General features: G+C 25.5%; 1 protein-coding gene across 1 annotated transcript; it reads left to right on the top strand.

The window, feature by feature from the left end:
• Positions 1 to 13086: 13086 nt before the first annotated feature.
• On the top strand, positions 13087 to 20593 carry LOC136082440 (uncharacterized). Its single transcript, XM_065801762.1, has 4 exons — positions 13087 to 13199; positions 13504 to 17330; positions 19564 to 19792; positions 20349 to 20593. Exon 2 carries the CDS (start codon positions 14163 to 14165, stop codon positions 15543 to 15545), a length of 1383 nt encoding a protein of 460 aa, XP_065657834.1. The 5' UTR covers positions 13087 to 13199; positions 13504 to 14162; the 3' UTR covers positions 15546 to 17330; positions 19564 to 19792; positions 20349 to 20593.
• The last annotated feature ends 279 nt before the right edge of the window (positions 20594 to 20872 follow it).

The raw sequence follows: 20872 nt of genomic DNA, 5'->3' as shown, positions 1-20872 counted from the left end.
AATAATGAACCTTCCGATAATTGCCGAAAATTATATTGTCCTGTTTGTTGCAAGTAGGTTTTTGTTTATAAAGTATTTATTAACAAAAACCAAGTTTACATAATAATTAGGATTGTGATAGACTTAAAGAAGCGTCTCATGACGTAAAGACACAATTGGACGAGTCAAAAGCAAGAGAAATAAAGAATGAAAGAGTTTTATGGCAACAAAAGAAATATTTATTTTAATCGAATAATTGTAGGAAAATGTTAGTTTTGCAAACATATTTTTATAAAAATATTATACAAAGCTGTTTCGAGACTGTGTAAATTCCTTTATCAGATGCAAAGCAAATTGCGATTAAAGAATACCATAAATCTGAAAGAGCTAAAAGCTTTGAAAGATTATTAGTACGTCACAATAAATAACAAAATTATAAAAACTCATATCAAAACAGTACTATCCTTTCCTAAAATTTGTTGCACAAAATAAATTACAAAGAAAGAAAATTAGGCTTTTTAAATTTGACTCGTACGCATATCTATCTGCATTCAAAATTACCCGACACGTTTGTTTTGTTTGCAAAAACTTTTTTTTTAATGATGACGAGTAATTACCTGCTCAAGCTATACTGCATATATATATTAGACAAAATGATAAATAGAGAGATTAAATTATTTACTGTCTTAATTGCGCTCGCTTCAAGCAAACACCTCAGTAAAGTTTGTCAATAACGCTGTCTATTTGCCTATATTGAACAAAAATTACGCAACGGGGTACTTTTTAAGGCAGTTTGTAAGTCACCCAATTATTTGCTACTAAAATTTTAGATATCTGTGCGGTAGTGGAGCTATATAACTTCATAGTTTCGCTTTCAAAGAAAGACAATTAAGTTCTCAAATAAATAAATATCGAAGAAAATTCTTACAAAAAATTATAGAAGAATCAGTCTGTTGCTGCAAAAAATCTTATAAAAAAGCTATTTTGTACCGCATGCAATCACCTATAGAATAGGTTGTATTTGAGAATTTCAAGAAGGCGCTAATTTAGCTAAACGGTTAGTAGTGTTCAGCTATCAGAGCTGTATCCATCTTGTTTAAAACCCATATTTTTGAAGCAGCATGCCAACCAATTTTAACAGTTACAAAATAATACTTAGTATAAAAATAATTAAAAGTCAACATTTAGTTATTACGTGAAATGATAAACTGCAACAGCAACAGCAACAATGAAATGATAAACTGCTCAGGCTTCATATTTAACAATTAAGTTTTCTAAGACACTGCACTACAAAAGACTGAAATAATCTTATTATCCGGTACGTACTGTGGACTCCAGAAAACCGTCATAGAGTCAAGTTGTTAGGTAAACCGAAAGCATATTATCTCCAATATAATCTGCAAAGTGGTAAACAGTAAAACGCCACCAACAGCAAAAGAGATCAGGTACGTCGCAAAGTCAGGCAAGTCTGATCAAGCACGGAAAGTATTAAAAAAGTTGTTGCCGACTTTAAACTCACCCTGTTTGCAGCCGATAAATGACGGTGGTGATTCTAATAATGTTTGGCCTTTGAGCACCGATTCTTTTAAACTATTTCGTTTATAGACTTATTTGAAACAAAAAAAAGTGTCTAATAAATTAAAAGACAACTTTTAGTTAATATGAGAATTTATTATAGCTAAATATGGTTGTTCGATATGTTAAAAATAGTCACTTCAGACTTAAAAACAAGAATATGTCAAAAAATTTATTTATGAGCATTGCAAAAAATGTGCGCTCCCATGCTACCTAATGCAAAAAATTTTGGTAAATAATTGTGTTAAGTAAAATTCAAAAATTAAAAAAAACTTAAGTTAATTTATCTAGTAATAAAACAGAATTTGAAAACTTCATTAAAAAATTCAACTACTTGTGCGCGTAAATGCAGAAGCAGAAAGAACATCAACTTCTCTGTTTGTTCATACACTATTGTAAGGTTTTTACAAAACCTACCCGATTAAACACATTTCAGTAACCCGATTAAACACATTTCAGCATTTACAAAAAAATATCGTCTAAAATATCGCTTTTACGCACCTCTTGACTCTAATTCCAATTTCGCAGCACGAGGGCTCATCCGCAACGGTTATAGTAGTAGTAGTAGTAGTAGTAGTCGTAATCACCCTAATGTTGCAAATTTACAGACCTAATGTTACGCTTTTTAGCCCTAATGTAACGCGTTATGTAACAATCGGGCTTTTTCGCCCTAATGTTGCAAAAAAACAGCCCTAATGTTGCAAAAATGCCCTATTGTTGCAAATTATGAAGCCCGAATGTTGCAAATCGTATTGCCGTAATCTTACATTTTATTTTCACTGAAACGGATTCCTCCGCCGCCATTAAAGTTAAAGTTTTCACTAGCCTTTCAGCGTTTAGTCATAAAAATTTTGTTGTAAGAATCTTGAAAAGATGTCATATCGAAAAAGCTATTCTACAAGAAGAACTAAAGTACTAAAAATAAATATTTATGTTAGTTAAGATGTGCTATTCGTCATAAAAATAATTGATGAAACAATTTTTTCATGACGAATAGCACAAAACTTGAATAATACGTTTATTGTATTTACTAGAGAACTTTACTACACAAACCATGTTGAAGTTAATCAGGGAATTTACTATTTATAATAATTACTATTTATAAAAATGTATACAAAGTTGTTTAGAATCTAGTTTTTGATATTTTGGATTATTATATATTTCAGTTTCATTCTTTTCATATGATTAATAGAGTTCCCTGTTAAATGTTGCTGAAATATTTCTTTGCAATATTAAGGTTAATATATACAGACAAAAAATAGTCTATTTTTGTATATATATATATATATATATATATATATATATATATATATATACATATGTATAAATATATATATATATATATATATATATATATATATATATATATATATATATATATTTATACATATGTATATATATATATATATATATATATATATATATATATATATATATATATATATATATATATATATATATATATATATATATATATATATATATATATATATATATATATATATATATATATATATATATATATATATATATATATATATATATATATATATATATATATATATATATATATATATATATATATATATATATATATATATATATATATATATACATATACATAATAACAAACCAAATATTCTTCATTAGGTTAAAACATAAGTATTCTATTTACTAATGTTTACTTTATAGTTTTTTAATGGTTACTATATAGTTTTTTTTTTGTTAAATTTGTGAATTAAATTTATAAATAATAGTGAATTTACATAGTTTACATACTATCGAGTAGAGGAAAAACACAGTATTATGAATTATACAATATTTATGTATTACACATAATACAATTTTTTTTTTTAATACATTATTATAGTTAACAAAATTATACGTATTTATTTTAACGCTATTACTTAAGAAACTTCAAATGTTTCAAAAATGTATAAATGCATTTTAAATTTTCTTATTTATTATAATCTAACTATGCAAAAGACAGTAAATTATTGATAAGAAATTTTTATTACAATTTTTTTATTTCTTTCAACACAATATGGTAAACATAAATAATACTTATTTAATTTTCCACAAAAATGAATTAATAACATCTTTAAATTTAAAGAATTGTCAATAACATTTTTGACAAAATATATTTGTGTAAAGCTTATCTAGTTATGGTTATAATTAAGGGTCCAAGGAGCTTACATATATTGACTTTTAAGTTATGGATAGTGAAATGTACTTACATCAAATTTATATTTACACTTACATCAAATTTTTATTGACAAGCTTACATCAATTTTTTGTTATAATGTTTAATTAAGGTGCTCACTCCAAAAAAATTTTGTTTAAATATTTAGAGTTTTACCTGGGTGTCTCCTTTCCTAGAGAGGTTGCCTTTATTAGGTTAGTGTATGTACAGAGATACATGTAATATAATGTTGATATCAATAAAAAACCAAAATACTATGTATCACTATGTTTCACTTTGAATTACAAAAGAGTGATAAATAAATATTTTTTTTAAATCACATGTTGTATTTTGCAAAACAATGCAGATTTAGTTAATATGTGTAACAATATAGTTTGTGTTTAACAGCTATGTTTTTATTTATTGCAAAGTTTTAAATGTTCTTACATCTCGATGATATTAAGGTAAATAATTTTTAAAAAATGACAAAACAGTTTGTCCTAGCAATTTTTAGCATACATCAGCTTTGATATAGCTGCCAATAAACCAGTTATAATTGTATAGTTATTTGTTAATAAAAAGTTATTGATTTTCATTTTTTTATATTATTTTATAATATTTTTATTGATTTATTTTATGATTTAGTTTTTCGTGATTTTTAACAAAGAAGTTTTAAAATTATTTCATTTCTAGAAAATACTATGCTAAATAGATAATAAATATATCTCTTTAACTTAGGAATTTCAGTCAGATCCAGTTAATGTTGCAGCTAGGTATTGTATTGCACAAGAAGATCAGGATGGTTTTTTACTTCACGAAATTGATAGCATTATTGGTTAGTGTTTTCTATAATGGCAAATTATATATCCTTAAATGGTTTTAGGAAATTAGAAAATAAAATGTCTTTTTTTTATTTTACAATTTCTATATTATTATTACTTGCGACAAATAGTTATATTGTTAGAAACAATGGTTCTTACGCTTCAGATTGAGATCTACTTGATTAATTTGATTTAATTGATTACTCAATATAATTTTCGAATAATTTAATTGTGTAAGTTATCTCTTACTGCATAAAAACATCTTTGTACCAGGTTATTCAATATATGTCTGTTGCCTTTATTTAAAATTTTGAACACATTAGTTTTTACACAATATATTTCTCTTCTTTTTTTACTTAAATATAATTATTTTCAGATTTAGTTCTTTAGATCTAATATTAGGTGTAAAAATAAAAATAAATGTTTTAGAATATCCATAATAAACTATGTGATACTGATGGTAATAGATTAAGTATTGGTACAACTTGAATAATTTAATTTTTTTTTTAATTTTACTTTTTTGATAACATTTTTACAGTTAATGACTGTTAGCTCCAAAAATGTTAACATGTGTTTTGTTATTTGTGTCAAAGTTTGAAAATGTTAACTATTTATTATTATATACTACTCTAATCTAGTGTTTCAAAAATTTAGTTAAAAAAGGTTATATTAAAGTTAAGTTTAGAAAAAAAAAAAAGGTTATCTTGGAATTTTTTTCAAGGATATCCTTGAAGATTGTTCTTTGTTCCTTTGAGTTCCAGCCCTTAATTGCACAATTTAAAATTTGAAGATCTTCTTTAGGATTTATTGTTTCAAGGGTTGTTGTTAATATTTTTAAGGAATTACATTTTTTAATAATATGCCATTACTATCTAATTTTGTAGGAAAGGGTGTATTTACCAAACAAAAGTTTAAAAAGAACTCATTTTTGCTTCAATATATGGGTGATCTGGTGAGTGCTGAAGAGGGGAAAAAAAACGTGAAATAGCTTATGCTCATTCAATGAAAGGGTGTTTTGTTTTTTACTTTGAACACCAGTTTGAAAAAAGAAAATTTCAAAAGAGAACTCAGGTACACATTTAATGCTACAATTTGAAAGGTCTTTTTAAAATTATTTAAATAAAGTGTACTTAGAAAGTTATCTAAGTAAAATTGATAAAACATTATAAAATAAAAGATGAGAAGTTATTCATATATATTAAAATAAAGAGACAAAACTTTTTGCTTTTTTTTAACATAAACGATAAATATTGTAATGTTTTTAAAATGTAAAAACAAGAAATGTTTAAATTATATATAAAGAAAATAAAATAATGACTTTATACAAATCAAATTTAATTGTGAACCTAATTTTATTCATGACCATGTTTTCTAGGCACCAGCGATTTTCAACTTTTTTTGAAAAATTAATTGCTTCAAGTGAGAGTAGCTTTATTAGACCATAAAACTATTACGTGCAAAATTTAAAATTTGCAAGTCTTCCCAATTCTATCTTATTAATATATTTTTTTTTTTTACATATAAATCATTAAGAAACATAAAGTAGAGTCAGTTATAAATATTGAATTATTTAAACGAGTGTTAGTGTGAAACATTTTCCCACCTATTTTCATATATAATGAAGCGTAAATAATTTATTTTTTAGTTTCTATAATTTTTAGACATGTTTGGATCCTGTAAAATTGGGTAGTTTTGCATAAAAGCAATGTATAATGTATGCGGTAGTGGTGTAGTGGTAGAGCGCTCGTTTTATAAGTGAGAGGTTCTGTGTTCGATTCCCACCACGATCCTGGTAGTGCCCCACTCAACTTGTTTCTCCGCGAAGTGACCTTGTTCGTCAAGTTTCGTGTTTCGGAGTTATAGAGTAGTGAGAGGGTTATAACCACAATTAAGTAGCCTCCTTATCTGTAGTGGCCTTCTTGGCCTTGGGGAGGTGAATTACACAAAAAAAAAAAACTAGATGAAGTCATGTAAATAAAACATTTATAAATAAAACATGGTTTTAAATCAGGGATGCTTAGTCCCAAAAAGGACTCGAGATTTAACACCAGTCACAAAAAGTGACTTGTGTCAAATTCGTACTTCCTAGTTTTTGGTATACAGGAGCTCTAAAAATATAAAAAAAAGTTTATGGACTACTAATAGATAAAAAAATAAAAGCTTTTTTGTAAGAGGAACAATCATTTTTTGAACTCGAAGTCCTTAGGTAATATGGTGGCAAGGATTCTGGGACTCCAGGACTTTGGGCTTGAAAACAATAAGTTCCAAGTCATTAAATCTCATAAATTTTTTTACTTATAGCAAATCATAAGTCAACAAACATGCTTAGAGCTTCTGGACAAAATAAAGATATAAAGCCAGCGTTTTTTTGGAACTCCGCATCCCTGTTTTAAATGTTGCAACTTATCTAGGTTTAGATAGACAGCTAATAAAGAAATTTTTAGACTTTTTTGGTCTTTAAAGTAGTTTATTTATGTTGATTTTTTAAACTTTTTTTTCAATTAATTTTTTAAATTAATTAATAACTAGTTAACCTAAGAATTTTTTATTTTTGAGTTGACTTTTATTTTCTAATAAACTATCTATTCCAGCTTGAAACTTAATACCAAAAATTGCTGGTGTCCAATGTTTATATATTATGCTTCCTTAGAAAATATAATTTATGTTATAGTTCCTTAGATTTTCCCAAGAAAATTTTTTTCTTTTTTATATTAATTTTTGTGTATATAATACACATGTTATCATTTTCTGATTTAGTATTGATGCTACATTGGATCATCATTTAGCTAGATATGTAAATGATTCGAAAAAGTATCCTAATTCAAAAATGATTAAAATTATTGTAGGTGGCAAACCTTTTTTATGCCTTTTTGCACTTTGTGATATTGAATCAGGCACTGAACTGCGCTATGATTATCAAGATGATAAAAGTGTATGGTGGAGAAAGCAGGTGTTTTTCAGTGATATAACTTATTGTAATGAGAGTTTTTCAATAATAAATAGTAATAAATATGATCAGGGACAAACCCAGAAAAATTTTAGCACAGCTACTGTGTATTTTTAAGTATCATTTATTCTAAATAGAAGTTTAATGTTATTTCAAATCCAATACCTAAGAATATTTATGGTTAATAAAATTGCAAATACCATTATAGATATTTGCGAATCAACTCCTAATGTTAAACTCCTAATATGTTAAACGCTAGTAAGAATGGTCAAAAGTTGTTCCTGTACTCAATAAAGAATATTAATATATTAATATAACAATATATTAATTTTTAACTACATAGAGCTGGAGTTTGGGCGCCCAAACAAATATTAGTGTCAATATAGGCCTGTGTAGGCCCTGGATATGTCACAAAGAGGGTTTTCTGGTAAAACTGAATTAGACAACACTAACATAATTTATAATATGATATTCCTTATCAAACTCTGGGATTGTCATTGATGATATAATTTAGTTCTATCTAAATATAATAAATAACTGCTGAAATATTTTCAATTTTTCTTTCAGGTGGCTTACCAGAAACCTTTTATACTTTCTGATATTTTATCTAAAAATTTTATTTCTACATCAATTATTACTAGTAAGGTAAGTTTTTTTATTATTTCTACATGTTTTATTAAGCAATGTTGTAGTGCTTGCTTATCCTGTGTTCATGCAGGTAGAATTAAACGTTCTTCAAGAGAGATGAAAAATGATGCAGTTCTTGGTTTTATCTGTTTTGCAATGAAAAAGATCAATAAAAAAAATTAAGCCTAATAAAAACTGTTTTTTTATTCAGCACAAAATAAATAAAGCATTGATATATTTTGATGATGATGATGATGATGATGATGATGATGATGATGATGATGATGATGATGATGATGATGATGATGATGATGATGATGATAATGGTGGAAACTCTGCACATCAGTTGCAAAACATAAACATATCATTATTATATTTAACAAATTAAAAATGAAGCATTTTACAACCATGTTTTTATAACCATGGTAAGTTGTATAAAAAAGTTGGAAAAAAAGTGAAAAGTATAAGTTAATTAGGCAAATAAGTAATAAAAAATGTGGGTACATATCTTGCTAGATTTTTTAGAAAAATCTCACAAGGTATGTGGGTGCTTTACTTATTTGCCCAATTAACTTATACATCATCATTTTTATTATCATCATCATCATTGTGATCATTAATATCATCTTAGTTCTCTTGCTTTTAGAAGCAAAAATAATTTTCTTAACTTGATTACACCTTACTGTGATACCTCTTATCCTCCACTAGCTAATTTATTGTATCTATTGTAACAATATGTTATTGTATCTATGATAACAATATGTTAACAATATGTTAATGTAGATAACATAGATTATGTTATGATGACAGATTATGTTATCATAACATCATCAATGTTATCTAAGGTAACAAAGTTTACCTTTACCTTGACAAAACCTTTTCTTTTTAATGTTATCCTTGGTTAAGTTATGCTACTTGTTTATGTTACCTTATCCTTTTTGCCTCCGCACCAGCTTTTCAATAATTAAATCTTATTTATTATTAATTTATTTTTAATTATTCATTTTTTTGTCAAAATTAATGCATAAAGTAATCAAGCATAAGTTTAATTAAACATAACTGTTTTTAATCCTGATTTATATTTGAAACAGCATATATCACCTCACTATATTATTTTAAAAACATCTGATAGGTTTACAGTTAATTTTCCAAAGATTAGCTACAATTTAAAAAAATATACTTATACCTAATTTTTTCCAAAAGTAGATAACTAATTATGATTAATTATGACAGGCTGAAAACAAAACTGCTGTCAATAAAACAATAAGATTTTAATTGAAGACATAGCAGTAACAATAACATTGAACATATCACTATTTTTTGGACCATAGTTAACTGGCTGTCTTCTTTAGTCAATTAGTTTGTTGGGTGGTATTTTTTTAAAAAAATTTTGTGGGAATATGCTTCTCACACATATACAGTCTCTTACACAATAATAACACAAGTCTTAAATAATATAAAAGGATGAAGTTAAACAAAGATTATGAATAAAAAAATATATTAAAGAGCAATATTGTGATTTAATAATATTAGATGCTGGTAATGTCAATAGGTGGTGTAGTGCATTAGTAAGTTCCGTGTAGTCGTCTATTTGCTATTTTTTTGTAGGTTGAAACTTTATATACTTTAATAAGTATATAAAACTCCCATGGTAAAACAACGCTGAACTCTTCTTAAGATAGTAAAATAAAAGTAACAAGGAAAAAACTGAACTGAATGCTCAACAACTTTTATTTTTAAACTATCATTTTCTCTATCTTTTGTTTTGATTGCTGTTATGACAGTTTCATAGTTCATACTAATAACTGTTGCCAGCCAAATTACCAAAAAAATAGATTACCTCTTTTTATACTATTGACAGCTTTTTAAAGATAAAAAAAATCATATAGAGATCTTTCAATTCCTAAAATCTTTTTTGAACTTGCCGTACAACAAATATTGCATCTCTTACAAATTAATTTAACACAGAATCTAATTATTTATCTTCTAGGAAATTATTCTTCTAAAAAATTCTATAATGTATATTTGATTACTAATAATGTTTGAAATGTTTTAATGCAAAGCTTAAGGTAAAATATATTTTGTTATAGTATGCTTACAAGTAAAAGTTTTTTCATTAATGTAAAATGTATTTTAGGTTATTTTATAATTTTTAATCTTTTTATTCTACAGGAAGCATCTGAAATATTTACATCAGGTATAAACTTAAATTAATATTTTATCCAAATAAAACATTTTAATTATTTTAGCAAAAATAAATTTAACGTAATTTTTTTTTAGAAACTTTGTCTGAAAATGAGTTAAGTTTTGTACCAATTAGTAGTGAAGATGTTGAAAAATTGAATGATGAGGTTTTTTTACCCCTTAGTTTTTCTATTTGCACTTACATTTTTTATAACTTAAAGGGTTTAAAGTTTTTAATACCAGTTTTTAATTAAAACTTATTTCCAGGAGGTTATTATTTGTACGTTTGTACAAGTAATGTTTACATAATAAAAACCTTATTTGTACGCAAAAAAAAATGTTAAGATCTTTTAATTTTTTTCTTCATTGTGTAATCATGTGGATATGATAAGTTCCTAATTTTATCTGCTATTTGGCTATCTGAGTTTTGGGTTCAATTCCTCTCAGGCAGCAAAAAAAGTATTTTGGCATTATATTGCAGTTTATATATAGCCAATATTGTAAACCAATATTTGTCATATATATATCAAAATTTTATATTGGTGCAATGTTGTCAACAACATTTAGCCAACCATGAGATAAATATCGTATCAATATTGCACCAATATGGAGGAAACTTAGTCACAACTCTTCCTCTCATTTCTTGTAGTCTGGTCACTGTTTAATAATAATATTGCAACATAACAATAATAATGCTACATAACATTTTATTATGTAGCATTGTTATAATTGTTTAATACTGTAACTCAATGTAAAGACTAAAAGTAGCAAATAAAGTATAGCAAAAATATTTTCTAAAATATATAATCTTTTCTGAACTAAAAAGTGAAAAATAAACTTTAATCTAAATTTAATACTTCAGTAAACAAAGGATCAAGAGGTTTCAAAATTAATATTGGTCATACCTGTTGATCTTTAGTTTACTGAACTATTAAATTTAAATTAAAAAGTTTATTCTCTGGATTTTTATAGGATATTTATTTCACAATTGAAAAATGTGAGGACGTTAAACTCAATAAGGTATATAGTTTTGTAATGTAAGTGTAAAAAATTAAAAAAAAATTTTAATTTTTAAATTTTTTGAAGTTTATAAGTTTTTTATTTATATTTAATTATTAAAAAAGTTGTTAAAAAAGCTTTTACACTTTTGTTTATTGCAGGAAACACAAATGGTGGTTCCATTAGGTATAAATTTTATAACTTTTGTAACTAATTCAAAACTTTATATAATATATTTTATTAGTTAGAAATGAATACAAAAGCATTTTTTTAAAGCTTATTATGAGATTGATTCTGCTTTATCGAACTGCATTTCATCGGGCAAGGAAATACTAGTACAAGAGGTTTGAGGATTTTTACCTAAGTTAAAATATTTTGACTGCCAGTAACAGATTTTATTACCAGTTTTACAGTTTACTTATTTATAATGAGGATATTTTTAAACCAATTAGGGATATCTGGTGCTCTGATTGTAATAACATAACAATGCTTTTTTTTTTTTAAGAAATTTATCTTATAAAAAAATTTAGTGATTATAGTCTTTTTTTTTACAGACATTTTATTTTCAAAGACTTTTTGTTTTAAGCTTTCTGGAATTTTTGAAATTTTTTTATAAAGTAATTTAATAATCATAAATGCCAATAATTACCTTTTATAAAGGATGAGAAAACCCAAATTTCTCCGAAGATTGTACATTTATCCAAGAAATTTGAAATTAATGAGGTATGTGTAAAACAGCAATCTTTTTAATTGGCTATTTTAACAATATTTATATCAGTTTAAGTTAGCAAAAGAATGATTATTGCAATGTTAAATATTTAGTGGTTTTTAAACAATTTTAAAATAGATAAACATATAAAAGGTTCATATTAAAAAACAAGTTGCAAAATTTATCATGCTTCATTTGTGTTTTTATTAACATCCTAAAGTTTGAAAATAACCAAGTTTTTCAGAGTTCTGTAATAGTGTGCAACCATGGAAAAATCAATGAGGTATTAGTTTTAAAGATTTTTCAATAAGTTGTTGAGGTGGAAATGTGTATGTATATAAATATATATATATATATATATATATATATATATATATATATATATATATATATATATATATATATATATATATATATATATATATATATATATATATATATATATATATATATATATATATATATATTTATAAAGTGCTTTTTGTTTTAATGTTTTGCAGGAAACACCAGCCATTGTTCAATTAGGTATCAATTAAATTAATAAACTAAAAAATTATTTATTTTTAAACTTTATACAATGCAATTAATTTATAAGTTACAAAAGCATTTGAATTTTTATTAAGCTTATTCTGAAATTGAGCCTGCCATATCACCTTGTATTTCTGCTAGCATGAAAATAATAACTAATGAGGTTTGGATATTTATACTTTCATAAAACTTTGCTTCTGACTGCCTGAAGCAGGTTTTTGTAATCAAATTTTACAAGATTTTCTGATGAGTTAAATCTCTCAGTATTTTCAGCATTTGTGTATAATGACAACTTTTACAGAAATAATACAATGATTTAGATTTAAATTGTTAATATTCTATTTTTTTATGTTAATAAATTTTGAAAAAACCTTTAACTACCTGACATAATTTTAAACAAGTAAAATTTGGTACTGTTTAATTGGCTATCCATTCATGATGTCACTAGTCTTATTCATGAAAATCACCTTAATAATGGTTTAAATATTTTTCTTGATGACATCCATCAATTTTTTAAACAAGTTTTGGGAATTCTTGAAACTTTTTTTCACATTAACTTAACTTGTGATTTTTTCTTGTATAAAGGATGAGAAAGTCCAAATTTCTCCAAAGAGTGAAAACTTGTCCAAGGAAATTATAATTAATGAGGTATGTAAAAAACAGCTATTTTTATCAATTAAGTTACCAGAGGATTTAGTTTAGGCCAGATTAGTAAGGTTTGATTACACACAAATATAATTTCAAATGCTTTTAATTTTGAAAACTCTTTAAATGTCATTTCTTCAAGAAGATGCGCAATTATTTTGCCAAAAAAAAAAAGAAATTATATATTGAAATTTTGTTCCTCATTTCATGTTTTAGAAGTTTTTTTATTGTATAATTCTCTATAGTTTTTTTTGTTTTTGTTGTTCCATTAATTTATCTGTTTTATCAATTTACTTCCACATATTAGGATATAAAAGAAAAGCTTTTAAAGGCAGTTACAGATAATAATGCAAATTTGATTGATCATTATTACAAGGTAATATAGTTATTGTATTTTAAATGATTAATCCAACTTTAATAGATTTTTATTTTACAAATTGCAAAAACTTCTAATTTTTAAACATTGTAGTTTTTTCCACAAGTAGTTCACAAACATCTGCAAAACGCAATAAATATTTACATTTTTCACGTGTTTTTAAATTCCTAGTCATTCTTGTTGAGTTATGAATTCATCCAACATCTAATCTTTATTTTTAAATTCCTAGTCATTCTTGTTGAGTTATGAGTTCATCCAACATAATCATTACGTATCAACATACATATACAATTAGTAAACATTACATATACAACATCTTTATTTTTAAGTTAAATGTTATAAATTTGATTATTTTATATTTGTTTTTTAGCTTTTAAAATCTTCCTCAAAAATTGATAATGTAAAAAAAAAATCTCTGAAAAGGAGGCATGTTACCTGTCCTTTAGAAAATTGTAGTCGGTAGAGTTAAATTTAGGGTTTTCTTTTTATAGTTATTTTTATAGTAATAATATTTTTTAGATTGTCAACTTATTAATCTATTTTTTGAATTGTTGTTTAATAGGAATGTAACAAATTTAAAGCGCCATCTCATGTCAAAAAAACATGGGTGGAATGCAGAAAATGCAAGTCGAGCCCTATTGGAGTTCGAGTTAAGAAAAAAAAGTTGTTCAACTAAAACCAAAGGATTGGCTAGACAAAAAAGAAAATTGTGCTGTTTGTGTTTCAAACCAGTGTTAAGAATCGGAAATCATCTTCGTCAAACGCATAAAATTCCAAATTATAAAGTAAAAGATTTATTAGATAAGTGTCTAACTTCTGTAGACTGCATAGATAATTCATTCAGTTCTACTTCGTCTATAAATGATGATAGCTCTGAGGAAGAGCAACAACGTTTAGAAAAAATATTTTCTGATGATATATTTAGAAAAGGTGAACAAATATTTTTGTCTTGTTCAGAAAGTGATGACGAAGATTGGGTTAACAATCAATATTCTGAAGCAAGAAAGTTTACAAAAGTGGCTAAAGAAAAAAGCTATACTGATGAAGATAAAGTTTCTTCTGACTTTCAAATAGATGGTATTGAAGAGGAGGTTTGTATCTTTGAAAATGAAAATGAAGAAAATGAAGATGTTGATTTTGATGATCTAGAAGATAAGTTTTTTATGTCATCTGTCAAAGAGGATAAATTAATCAAAGATTTTGTTACCTTTCTTGAAAGTAGAGATGGAGGGTCAAAAGATCAAAGACAAGCTAGCAAACATAGCAAAATTATTCAAACAATTGTCAGATACAAAGACAACAGTGATATCAACTTTGATAATTTGTTTGATCGAAAGTTTATGAATGATTGGCTTTCAAACAGTGTAAGTATAACAGGTAAAAAAAGATTAAACGGTACTATGAAAACTTACCTTGGCTCTGTGCAACATTTTTTACGTTTCTTATGTGTTACTGAGCAAAATGGATATGATTATGAAAAAATAAAGAAGTTTGAACCAGTTTTAAAAGCTTGGAAAAGAGATTTATGGAAAGGTATTGAGGAGCGGAAGCATAACAAAAACCTAGAAGATCTGAAAAAATTTCCAAATCACGATAAGATAAGCAATTTTGACAAATCTGAATTGAGAGCACTTTCAATCTCAACTTTAAAAGAATATGTGTGTAAAGTAAATAATCCTAGCATAACAAGAGCTGGCTTTTGCAATGTGCGTGATTACTTGCTTACTCATCTTGTTTTAAATAATGCTTCTAGACCTGGAGCAATAGCAAACATGACATTAGAGGAGTTTCAATCTGCTGATAAGCAAGATGATGGATATGTTGTAAGTGTAAAAAAACATAAAGCCTCCTACAAGGGACCAGCCCATATTGCTTTCGATAAAATTTATATAAAGATACAGCAAACTACATTAAGCATGTTAGAGCCCATCTTCCAGGTGTTTCAACAGCAAAGACTTCTCCAGTTTTTATAAGTTGGTCAGGGTCAAAGATGGATTCAACCTTGGTTACAGGTCAGTTTAATACTTACTGGTCAAAAGCGATTGGTGAAACATCTAAACAAAGGAATATTAATCCTAATTTAGTGAGAAAATATTCTACAACACTAATTCATGAAAATCACAAAGAAATGGCTAAAGATGCAGCCAATCATTTGTGTCACTCCCTAAATGTGGCTGAACAAAATTACAATATTATTGATAAGCAAAAAAAGGCAGCTTCGTTTTGTAAAAATTTACAATTTGTTCAGCGAGAATCTGACAATGAATTATCAAAAGAGCAAATAAATGACCTTTTCAGTCTTGAAATAAAAACTGGCTTTATTAATAAAAGCATTGTCACTGAAAAGTTAATGTCATTAAACCTTTCTAGTAGTGAAAGGCACGTAAAAAAAGTTTTGGATTCAGTTCGCTACACAATTAAATGTAGTCTCAAAACAAATATGGAGCAAACAAGTAGGTCTTTTTTTAAAAATTCTGAGTTAGAAGAAAATTCAGACAATCACCCTATATCCAGTTCTTCACAGCAGGTTTCTTGTTTATCCTCTTCTGTGATGTCGGAAGATTATTCAGATTTTCAGTTAGAATCCAAGGAAGGATTTAAAAGAATCAGAAAAGAATTCACATCTAAAGAATTATCTTTAATAAATAAGTATTTTGCAAAGCCATATATTTTGTCACAAAAACCAATTTATAAGGAAGAGTTTAAATCTTATGTTGATAATATTCCAGAACTCAAAGATTTGGTAAAAAAATTTGGATTGAGTACCTTGATTGTAAAAATAAGAACAGAAAGGAAAAAATTGACAGATTATTAAACAATATTTAGTATATATAAATATATGTTGTTGTAAAAACAATCTTGGAATTTTTTATGTTATGTTTATATATGAAAACTGAAAAAGTTATAAGGTCACATTTTTTTTTAATATAAAATTTATTCATATTAAATTTTAATATAAAATAATATGAATAAGTATCTATATTATTTAAATAATGTATCAGTTAATTAATAATTCTCTTTTTTAATCTATATTATTTCCAGTTAAGCTTATTAATATATCTTAATATATAGTTTTTATACATAGTTAATGGTGAAACAGTAGTTTTTGAAATTTCCTTTCATTTTTAAATAACCATTATTAGGGAGGTTTTTTATTTAGGTTTTCCCTAAAACCAATATAAGAGGAGTATGTTGGTGAGCTATTCAAACTTTTTTTTTTTAATTTGCTAAAATTTTTTTTGAAAATTCTTAATAAAAGAATTATAGTTTGATAAACTATTTTCTTTTTTTAATTTCATAAATTTTTGTTTAAATGTAAAAAGTTATGACATAACCAGTTCATTTAGATAAGTTTATTAATAAATTTTACATAAAATTCAGTAATTTTTCATTAACTGTCATTTATAAGAGCAAAAAGCAGTCAATAGCAGTTATTTTTTTAGCATATAATAGCAGGTCAATATTAATGAGAATATGAAGAATTCAGTCTTAATGTTGAACTTAATTAAGGTAACAACACTTTGATAATACTAAACTACTTAATAAAATGTGTAAACTTATTTTTAGATTGATTTTTAAAAACTGTTATACATTACTCTCTCGTAATATATCTATATGGTGATTTGATATTAACGGGTAAACTTTCAAATCTCTGCTTGACTCAGCAAGTAGTCATTAACAAAAAAACAAGTAAAAATTGCAAAACAGATCAATTTAAAGAATTGCATATCCAACATTCATTCAAGTTCTGTTCAAAGGTAAATATTTTATTTATTTTATTATATATTTTTTTTTATTTGTAAGTTTTTAAAAAGATTTTTATGTTAATTTAAGTAACTAATATTAATGCAATTAATTATTGTTAACACAATTAACTAATGTTAACTCAATGGAATGTTTATATTGTCCTTTAAAAGTCAAGACAATTACAGCAACAAAAATTGCTACAAAATTAATAAAAATAAAACTTCTAGGTTTTGACCCAATTTGTTGTTTCCAGAAAACAAAATTATTAATTGCAAAGTTGATTTAAAAAAAAACGTTTTAAACGATTTATTTTTGACTTTGAACAATATTAGATAACACATTTAAAATTGGTTTTCAATATTATTGACTTGAGTTGTCAATTGTCTTGCATCATATGAAATCATCACCACCATAGTTCTCGTATTGTTAAAAGCAGTGATAATTTTCTGAACTTGATCAAACCCATCAGTTATCTAATCCAAAGTTATCTTGAAAATAATATTATTTTTGTTGTACTCTTGATATCCTAAGCCCTTTCGCTATCATTCTAGCTTTCCAACACTGAAATAATCAAAATAATTCTTCTTTTGTCTCTTCTCAGTCGATTTTAAAATGTCTGTATTAAATAACTCTGACAGTAAACCAACACGGAACAATTTAGAGAAAGCAAACACAAAAAGAAAAGGACTAAGCACTGAAAACTTGTCTTACAATAAATATTCCATATGTTGTTGCTTAGTGTTATTAGTGGATTTTTTTATAAGTATTTTTATAAAAAGAAATTCTTTTATGTAGCAAGTTAAATGTTGCTTATATGTTATCAAATATGAACTAAACAAATAGCCCTTTTTTAAAAAATTCTGAGATAACAGATGAATATTTGGGCAATCAATTTTTTCTGCTTCTTTAAAGCAAGTTTCTTTTGTATCCCTCTCTGCGATGTCTTAAGATTGTTCAGGTATTAAACTAGAATCCAAAAAAAGTTCTTTATGACCCAAGAAGGAGTTCATGTTGTAAAGAAATTAATTTGCAACAGAAATTACCTCCTATGCTGAAAATGTTTCTGAGCTGAAAGATTTTTAGTTAATAAATTTGGAATAAGTTCTTCACTAGGAAAAATACAAACTGAATAGAAAAAATTAACTGAAATTTTTTGTTTTCGCATGGATTCACATATATAAATTATATATATATATATACACACACACATATATATATATATATATATATATATATATATATATATATATATATATAAACAATTTTAAAATGTATTCTACAAAATAGAGCGCTCAGTGTTCTTAACTGAATACTTGTACCTGACCTTAGATAGAGATAAAAGATTCAAACCTATTAAATCAAACTTTTCATGTTTTGGAGCACCAAAGGATGTTATCTTCAAAAGGAAGGAGGATGTGTGAAATTCTAATACAGGAAAATACTGCTTACTCCAAAAAATTGTAAATATTTTGAAAACAGCAGTTTTTAGTAACTATTTAATTTCTGAGAGAAGCATAGTAGAAAAGTTTAAATCTCTAAAGGTGGTACACTACTAAAAAAATACTGATTTTGGAGTAAAATGTCAAAATTTAGTTTTTGTATATTTTGATAGTTTAAAACATTTAAAAATTGCATTTTTCGTGGGTTTGAGCCTTAGCAAGGCCTAAGCAACAAAACAAAAACCCTTACTTAACTTTGAATGAGTATATAACATTCATAACATCTATTCAATTTGACAAATCTTGTGTGAAGCAAATGAAGCAAAAGTCAATACAAAAGTATATAAAACAATGAAAAAAGTTGTTATGAGTAGCCAAAGGGTTCAGTGATAAGTAAAAGTCCAATAAAACTAATCTGTCATATGATTTTGGTGTACATTAAACAAGATTTGAATTTAAAAAAACTTTAAATGTGTATTTTACAACTTTTGATTTTTGTAATACTAGTGTAACTTTGAAACGTAATATCTTTACATAGGCTAATGATTTTTGACTGAAATTTTCAGGGTTTCATGAAAAAAATTTCATTTCAGATATTTTTTTAAATATATAACTCTCTAGTGTTTGGCTTTATTATAATTTTTTATTAAAAAAGTGCTTTTTAGTAGTGTACCACCTTAATGGAAAATATAATAGTTTGAGCAACAGTAAGAATTTTCAGACCATAACATATCTACTTACTTTTATTAAAAATCATTTCTTTAAGAGTTTTTGTTTTATGTTAAATTTATGTTTTACTAAATAGTTTTAACAACAGAACAGAAATATGATCATATCTGCAAAAATTGACAGAGCTTGAAGCAAGGTTTCAGAGAAAGATTGATAGATGCAAGAAGAAATATATAGAGATAGAGGAAAGAAGAATACAAATATTGAATATTCTTTTGGTAATCAGGATACATAGAAAGCTAATAACAAAAGATATGTCGCCATCTGAGCTGCTAAAGTTGAAACCTTAAAGGCTTAACTTTAAGGTACTGTTAACAATGTTTTTTTTTTCTAAGATTAATCAAGTGTTTAATTATAAAAATATTTTAACCTATAAAAGTAACAATTTATGAAAAATTACATATAGCACTCTCAATTAACAAAAACAATTGAAATTTTGAATTTAACCTAATTAAATTTGGTAGAACAGAATAAGCAACTGCGATTTATAATTTTCATTATATATATATATATATATATATATATATATATATATATATATATATATATATATATATATATAATTTTATAATAATGATAATTATGCGCATATTAAACACCAATATTTATTTAACTTAATTTTAAAAGATTAATACACACATTTTTACTTATTTTATATTATTAAACTTTCATACTGGATTTTGAAATTTTTTAATAGTAATTTAATACGTTTAATTCTTGCTAAGAAATTTACTAATTTTTAAAATGTTTTTCAAAAAAATACAAATCGACTGTCCTGGTTTTGTTTGCTATATTTTTAATTTATTTTTTATTATATAAGTTTTGTTTTTCAATATTTTTTGTTTGTTTTTTGATTGTTAGGATAGGAACAAATCGAAATTGGCATCTTATGTCTAAGAAACATGAGTGGAATTCTCAAAATGCAGGCTGAGCGCTATTGGAGTTTAATTTGAAAAAAAAACGAGTTTACTTCATACTAATGGAGAACAAAAAATTAAACTGTTGTGTGCTGTTTGAGTACGAAGTTTTACGATTAGGAAATTATTGACACACAATTTGAAAGCCAATTCTTTATAAATTTTCGATTAAATAAATTCTGAAAGTTTATATTACTGCTGTCTTTGTATCGGGCTAATGTTTGATTTTTTTTTTTTTTCAGGTTATTAGGATGCTCTAAGAAGACTTTACGGTTTTATCACAGAGCACCGCGAAAGTGTATATAACCGGATGTTTATATTCGGTTTCACCTTCTTTACCAATGTTGTTGTTTATCTAGCCTGAACCGACATTGAATCTAATTCTGATTGTTAAAATTGAACCTAGTTCTGATTGTAAAAATGTTCTTTTATTTTCTAATTAAATTTTTAAGGTAATTTTTAAGGCCT

This window comes from Hydra vulgaris, chromosome 07 (assembly GCF_038396675.1).
Source record: "Hydra vulgaris chromosome 07, alternate assembly HydraT2T_AEP".
In the NCBI taxonomy this organism is placed as follows: Eukaryota; Metazoa; Cnidaria; class Hydrozoa; order Anthoathecata; family Hydridae; genus Hydra; species Hydra vulgaris.
The sequence above is the reverse complement of the archived record's forward strand: the minus strand, read 5'-3'. Positions and strand labels throughout refer to the sequence as shown.

Coding starts and splice junctions, on each gene's coding strand:
- LOC136082440 (XM_065801762.1), top strand. CDS start 14,163: ATGTCAAAAAAACATGGGTGGAATGCAGAAAATGCAAGTCGAGCCCTA.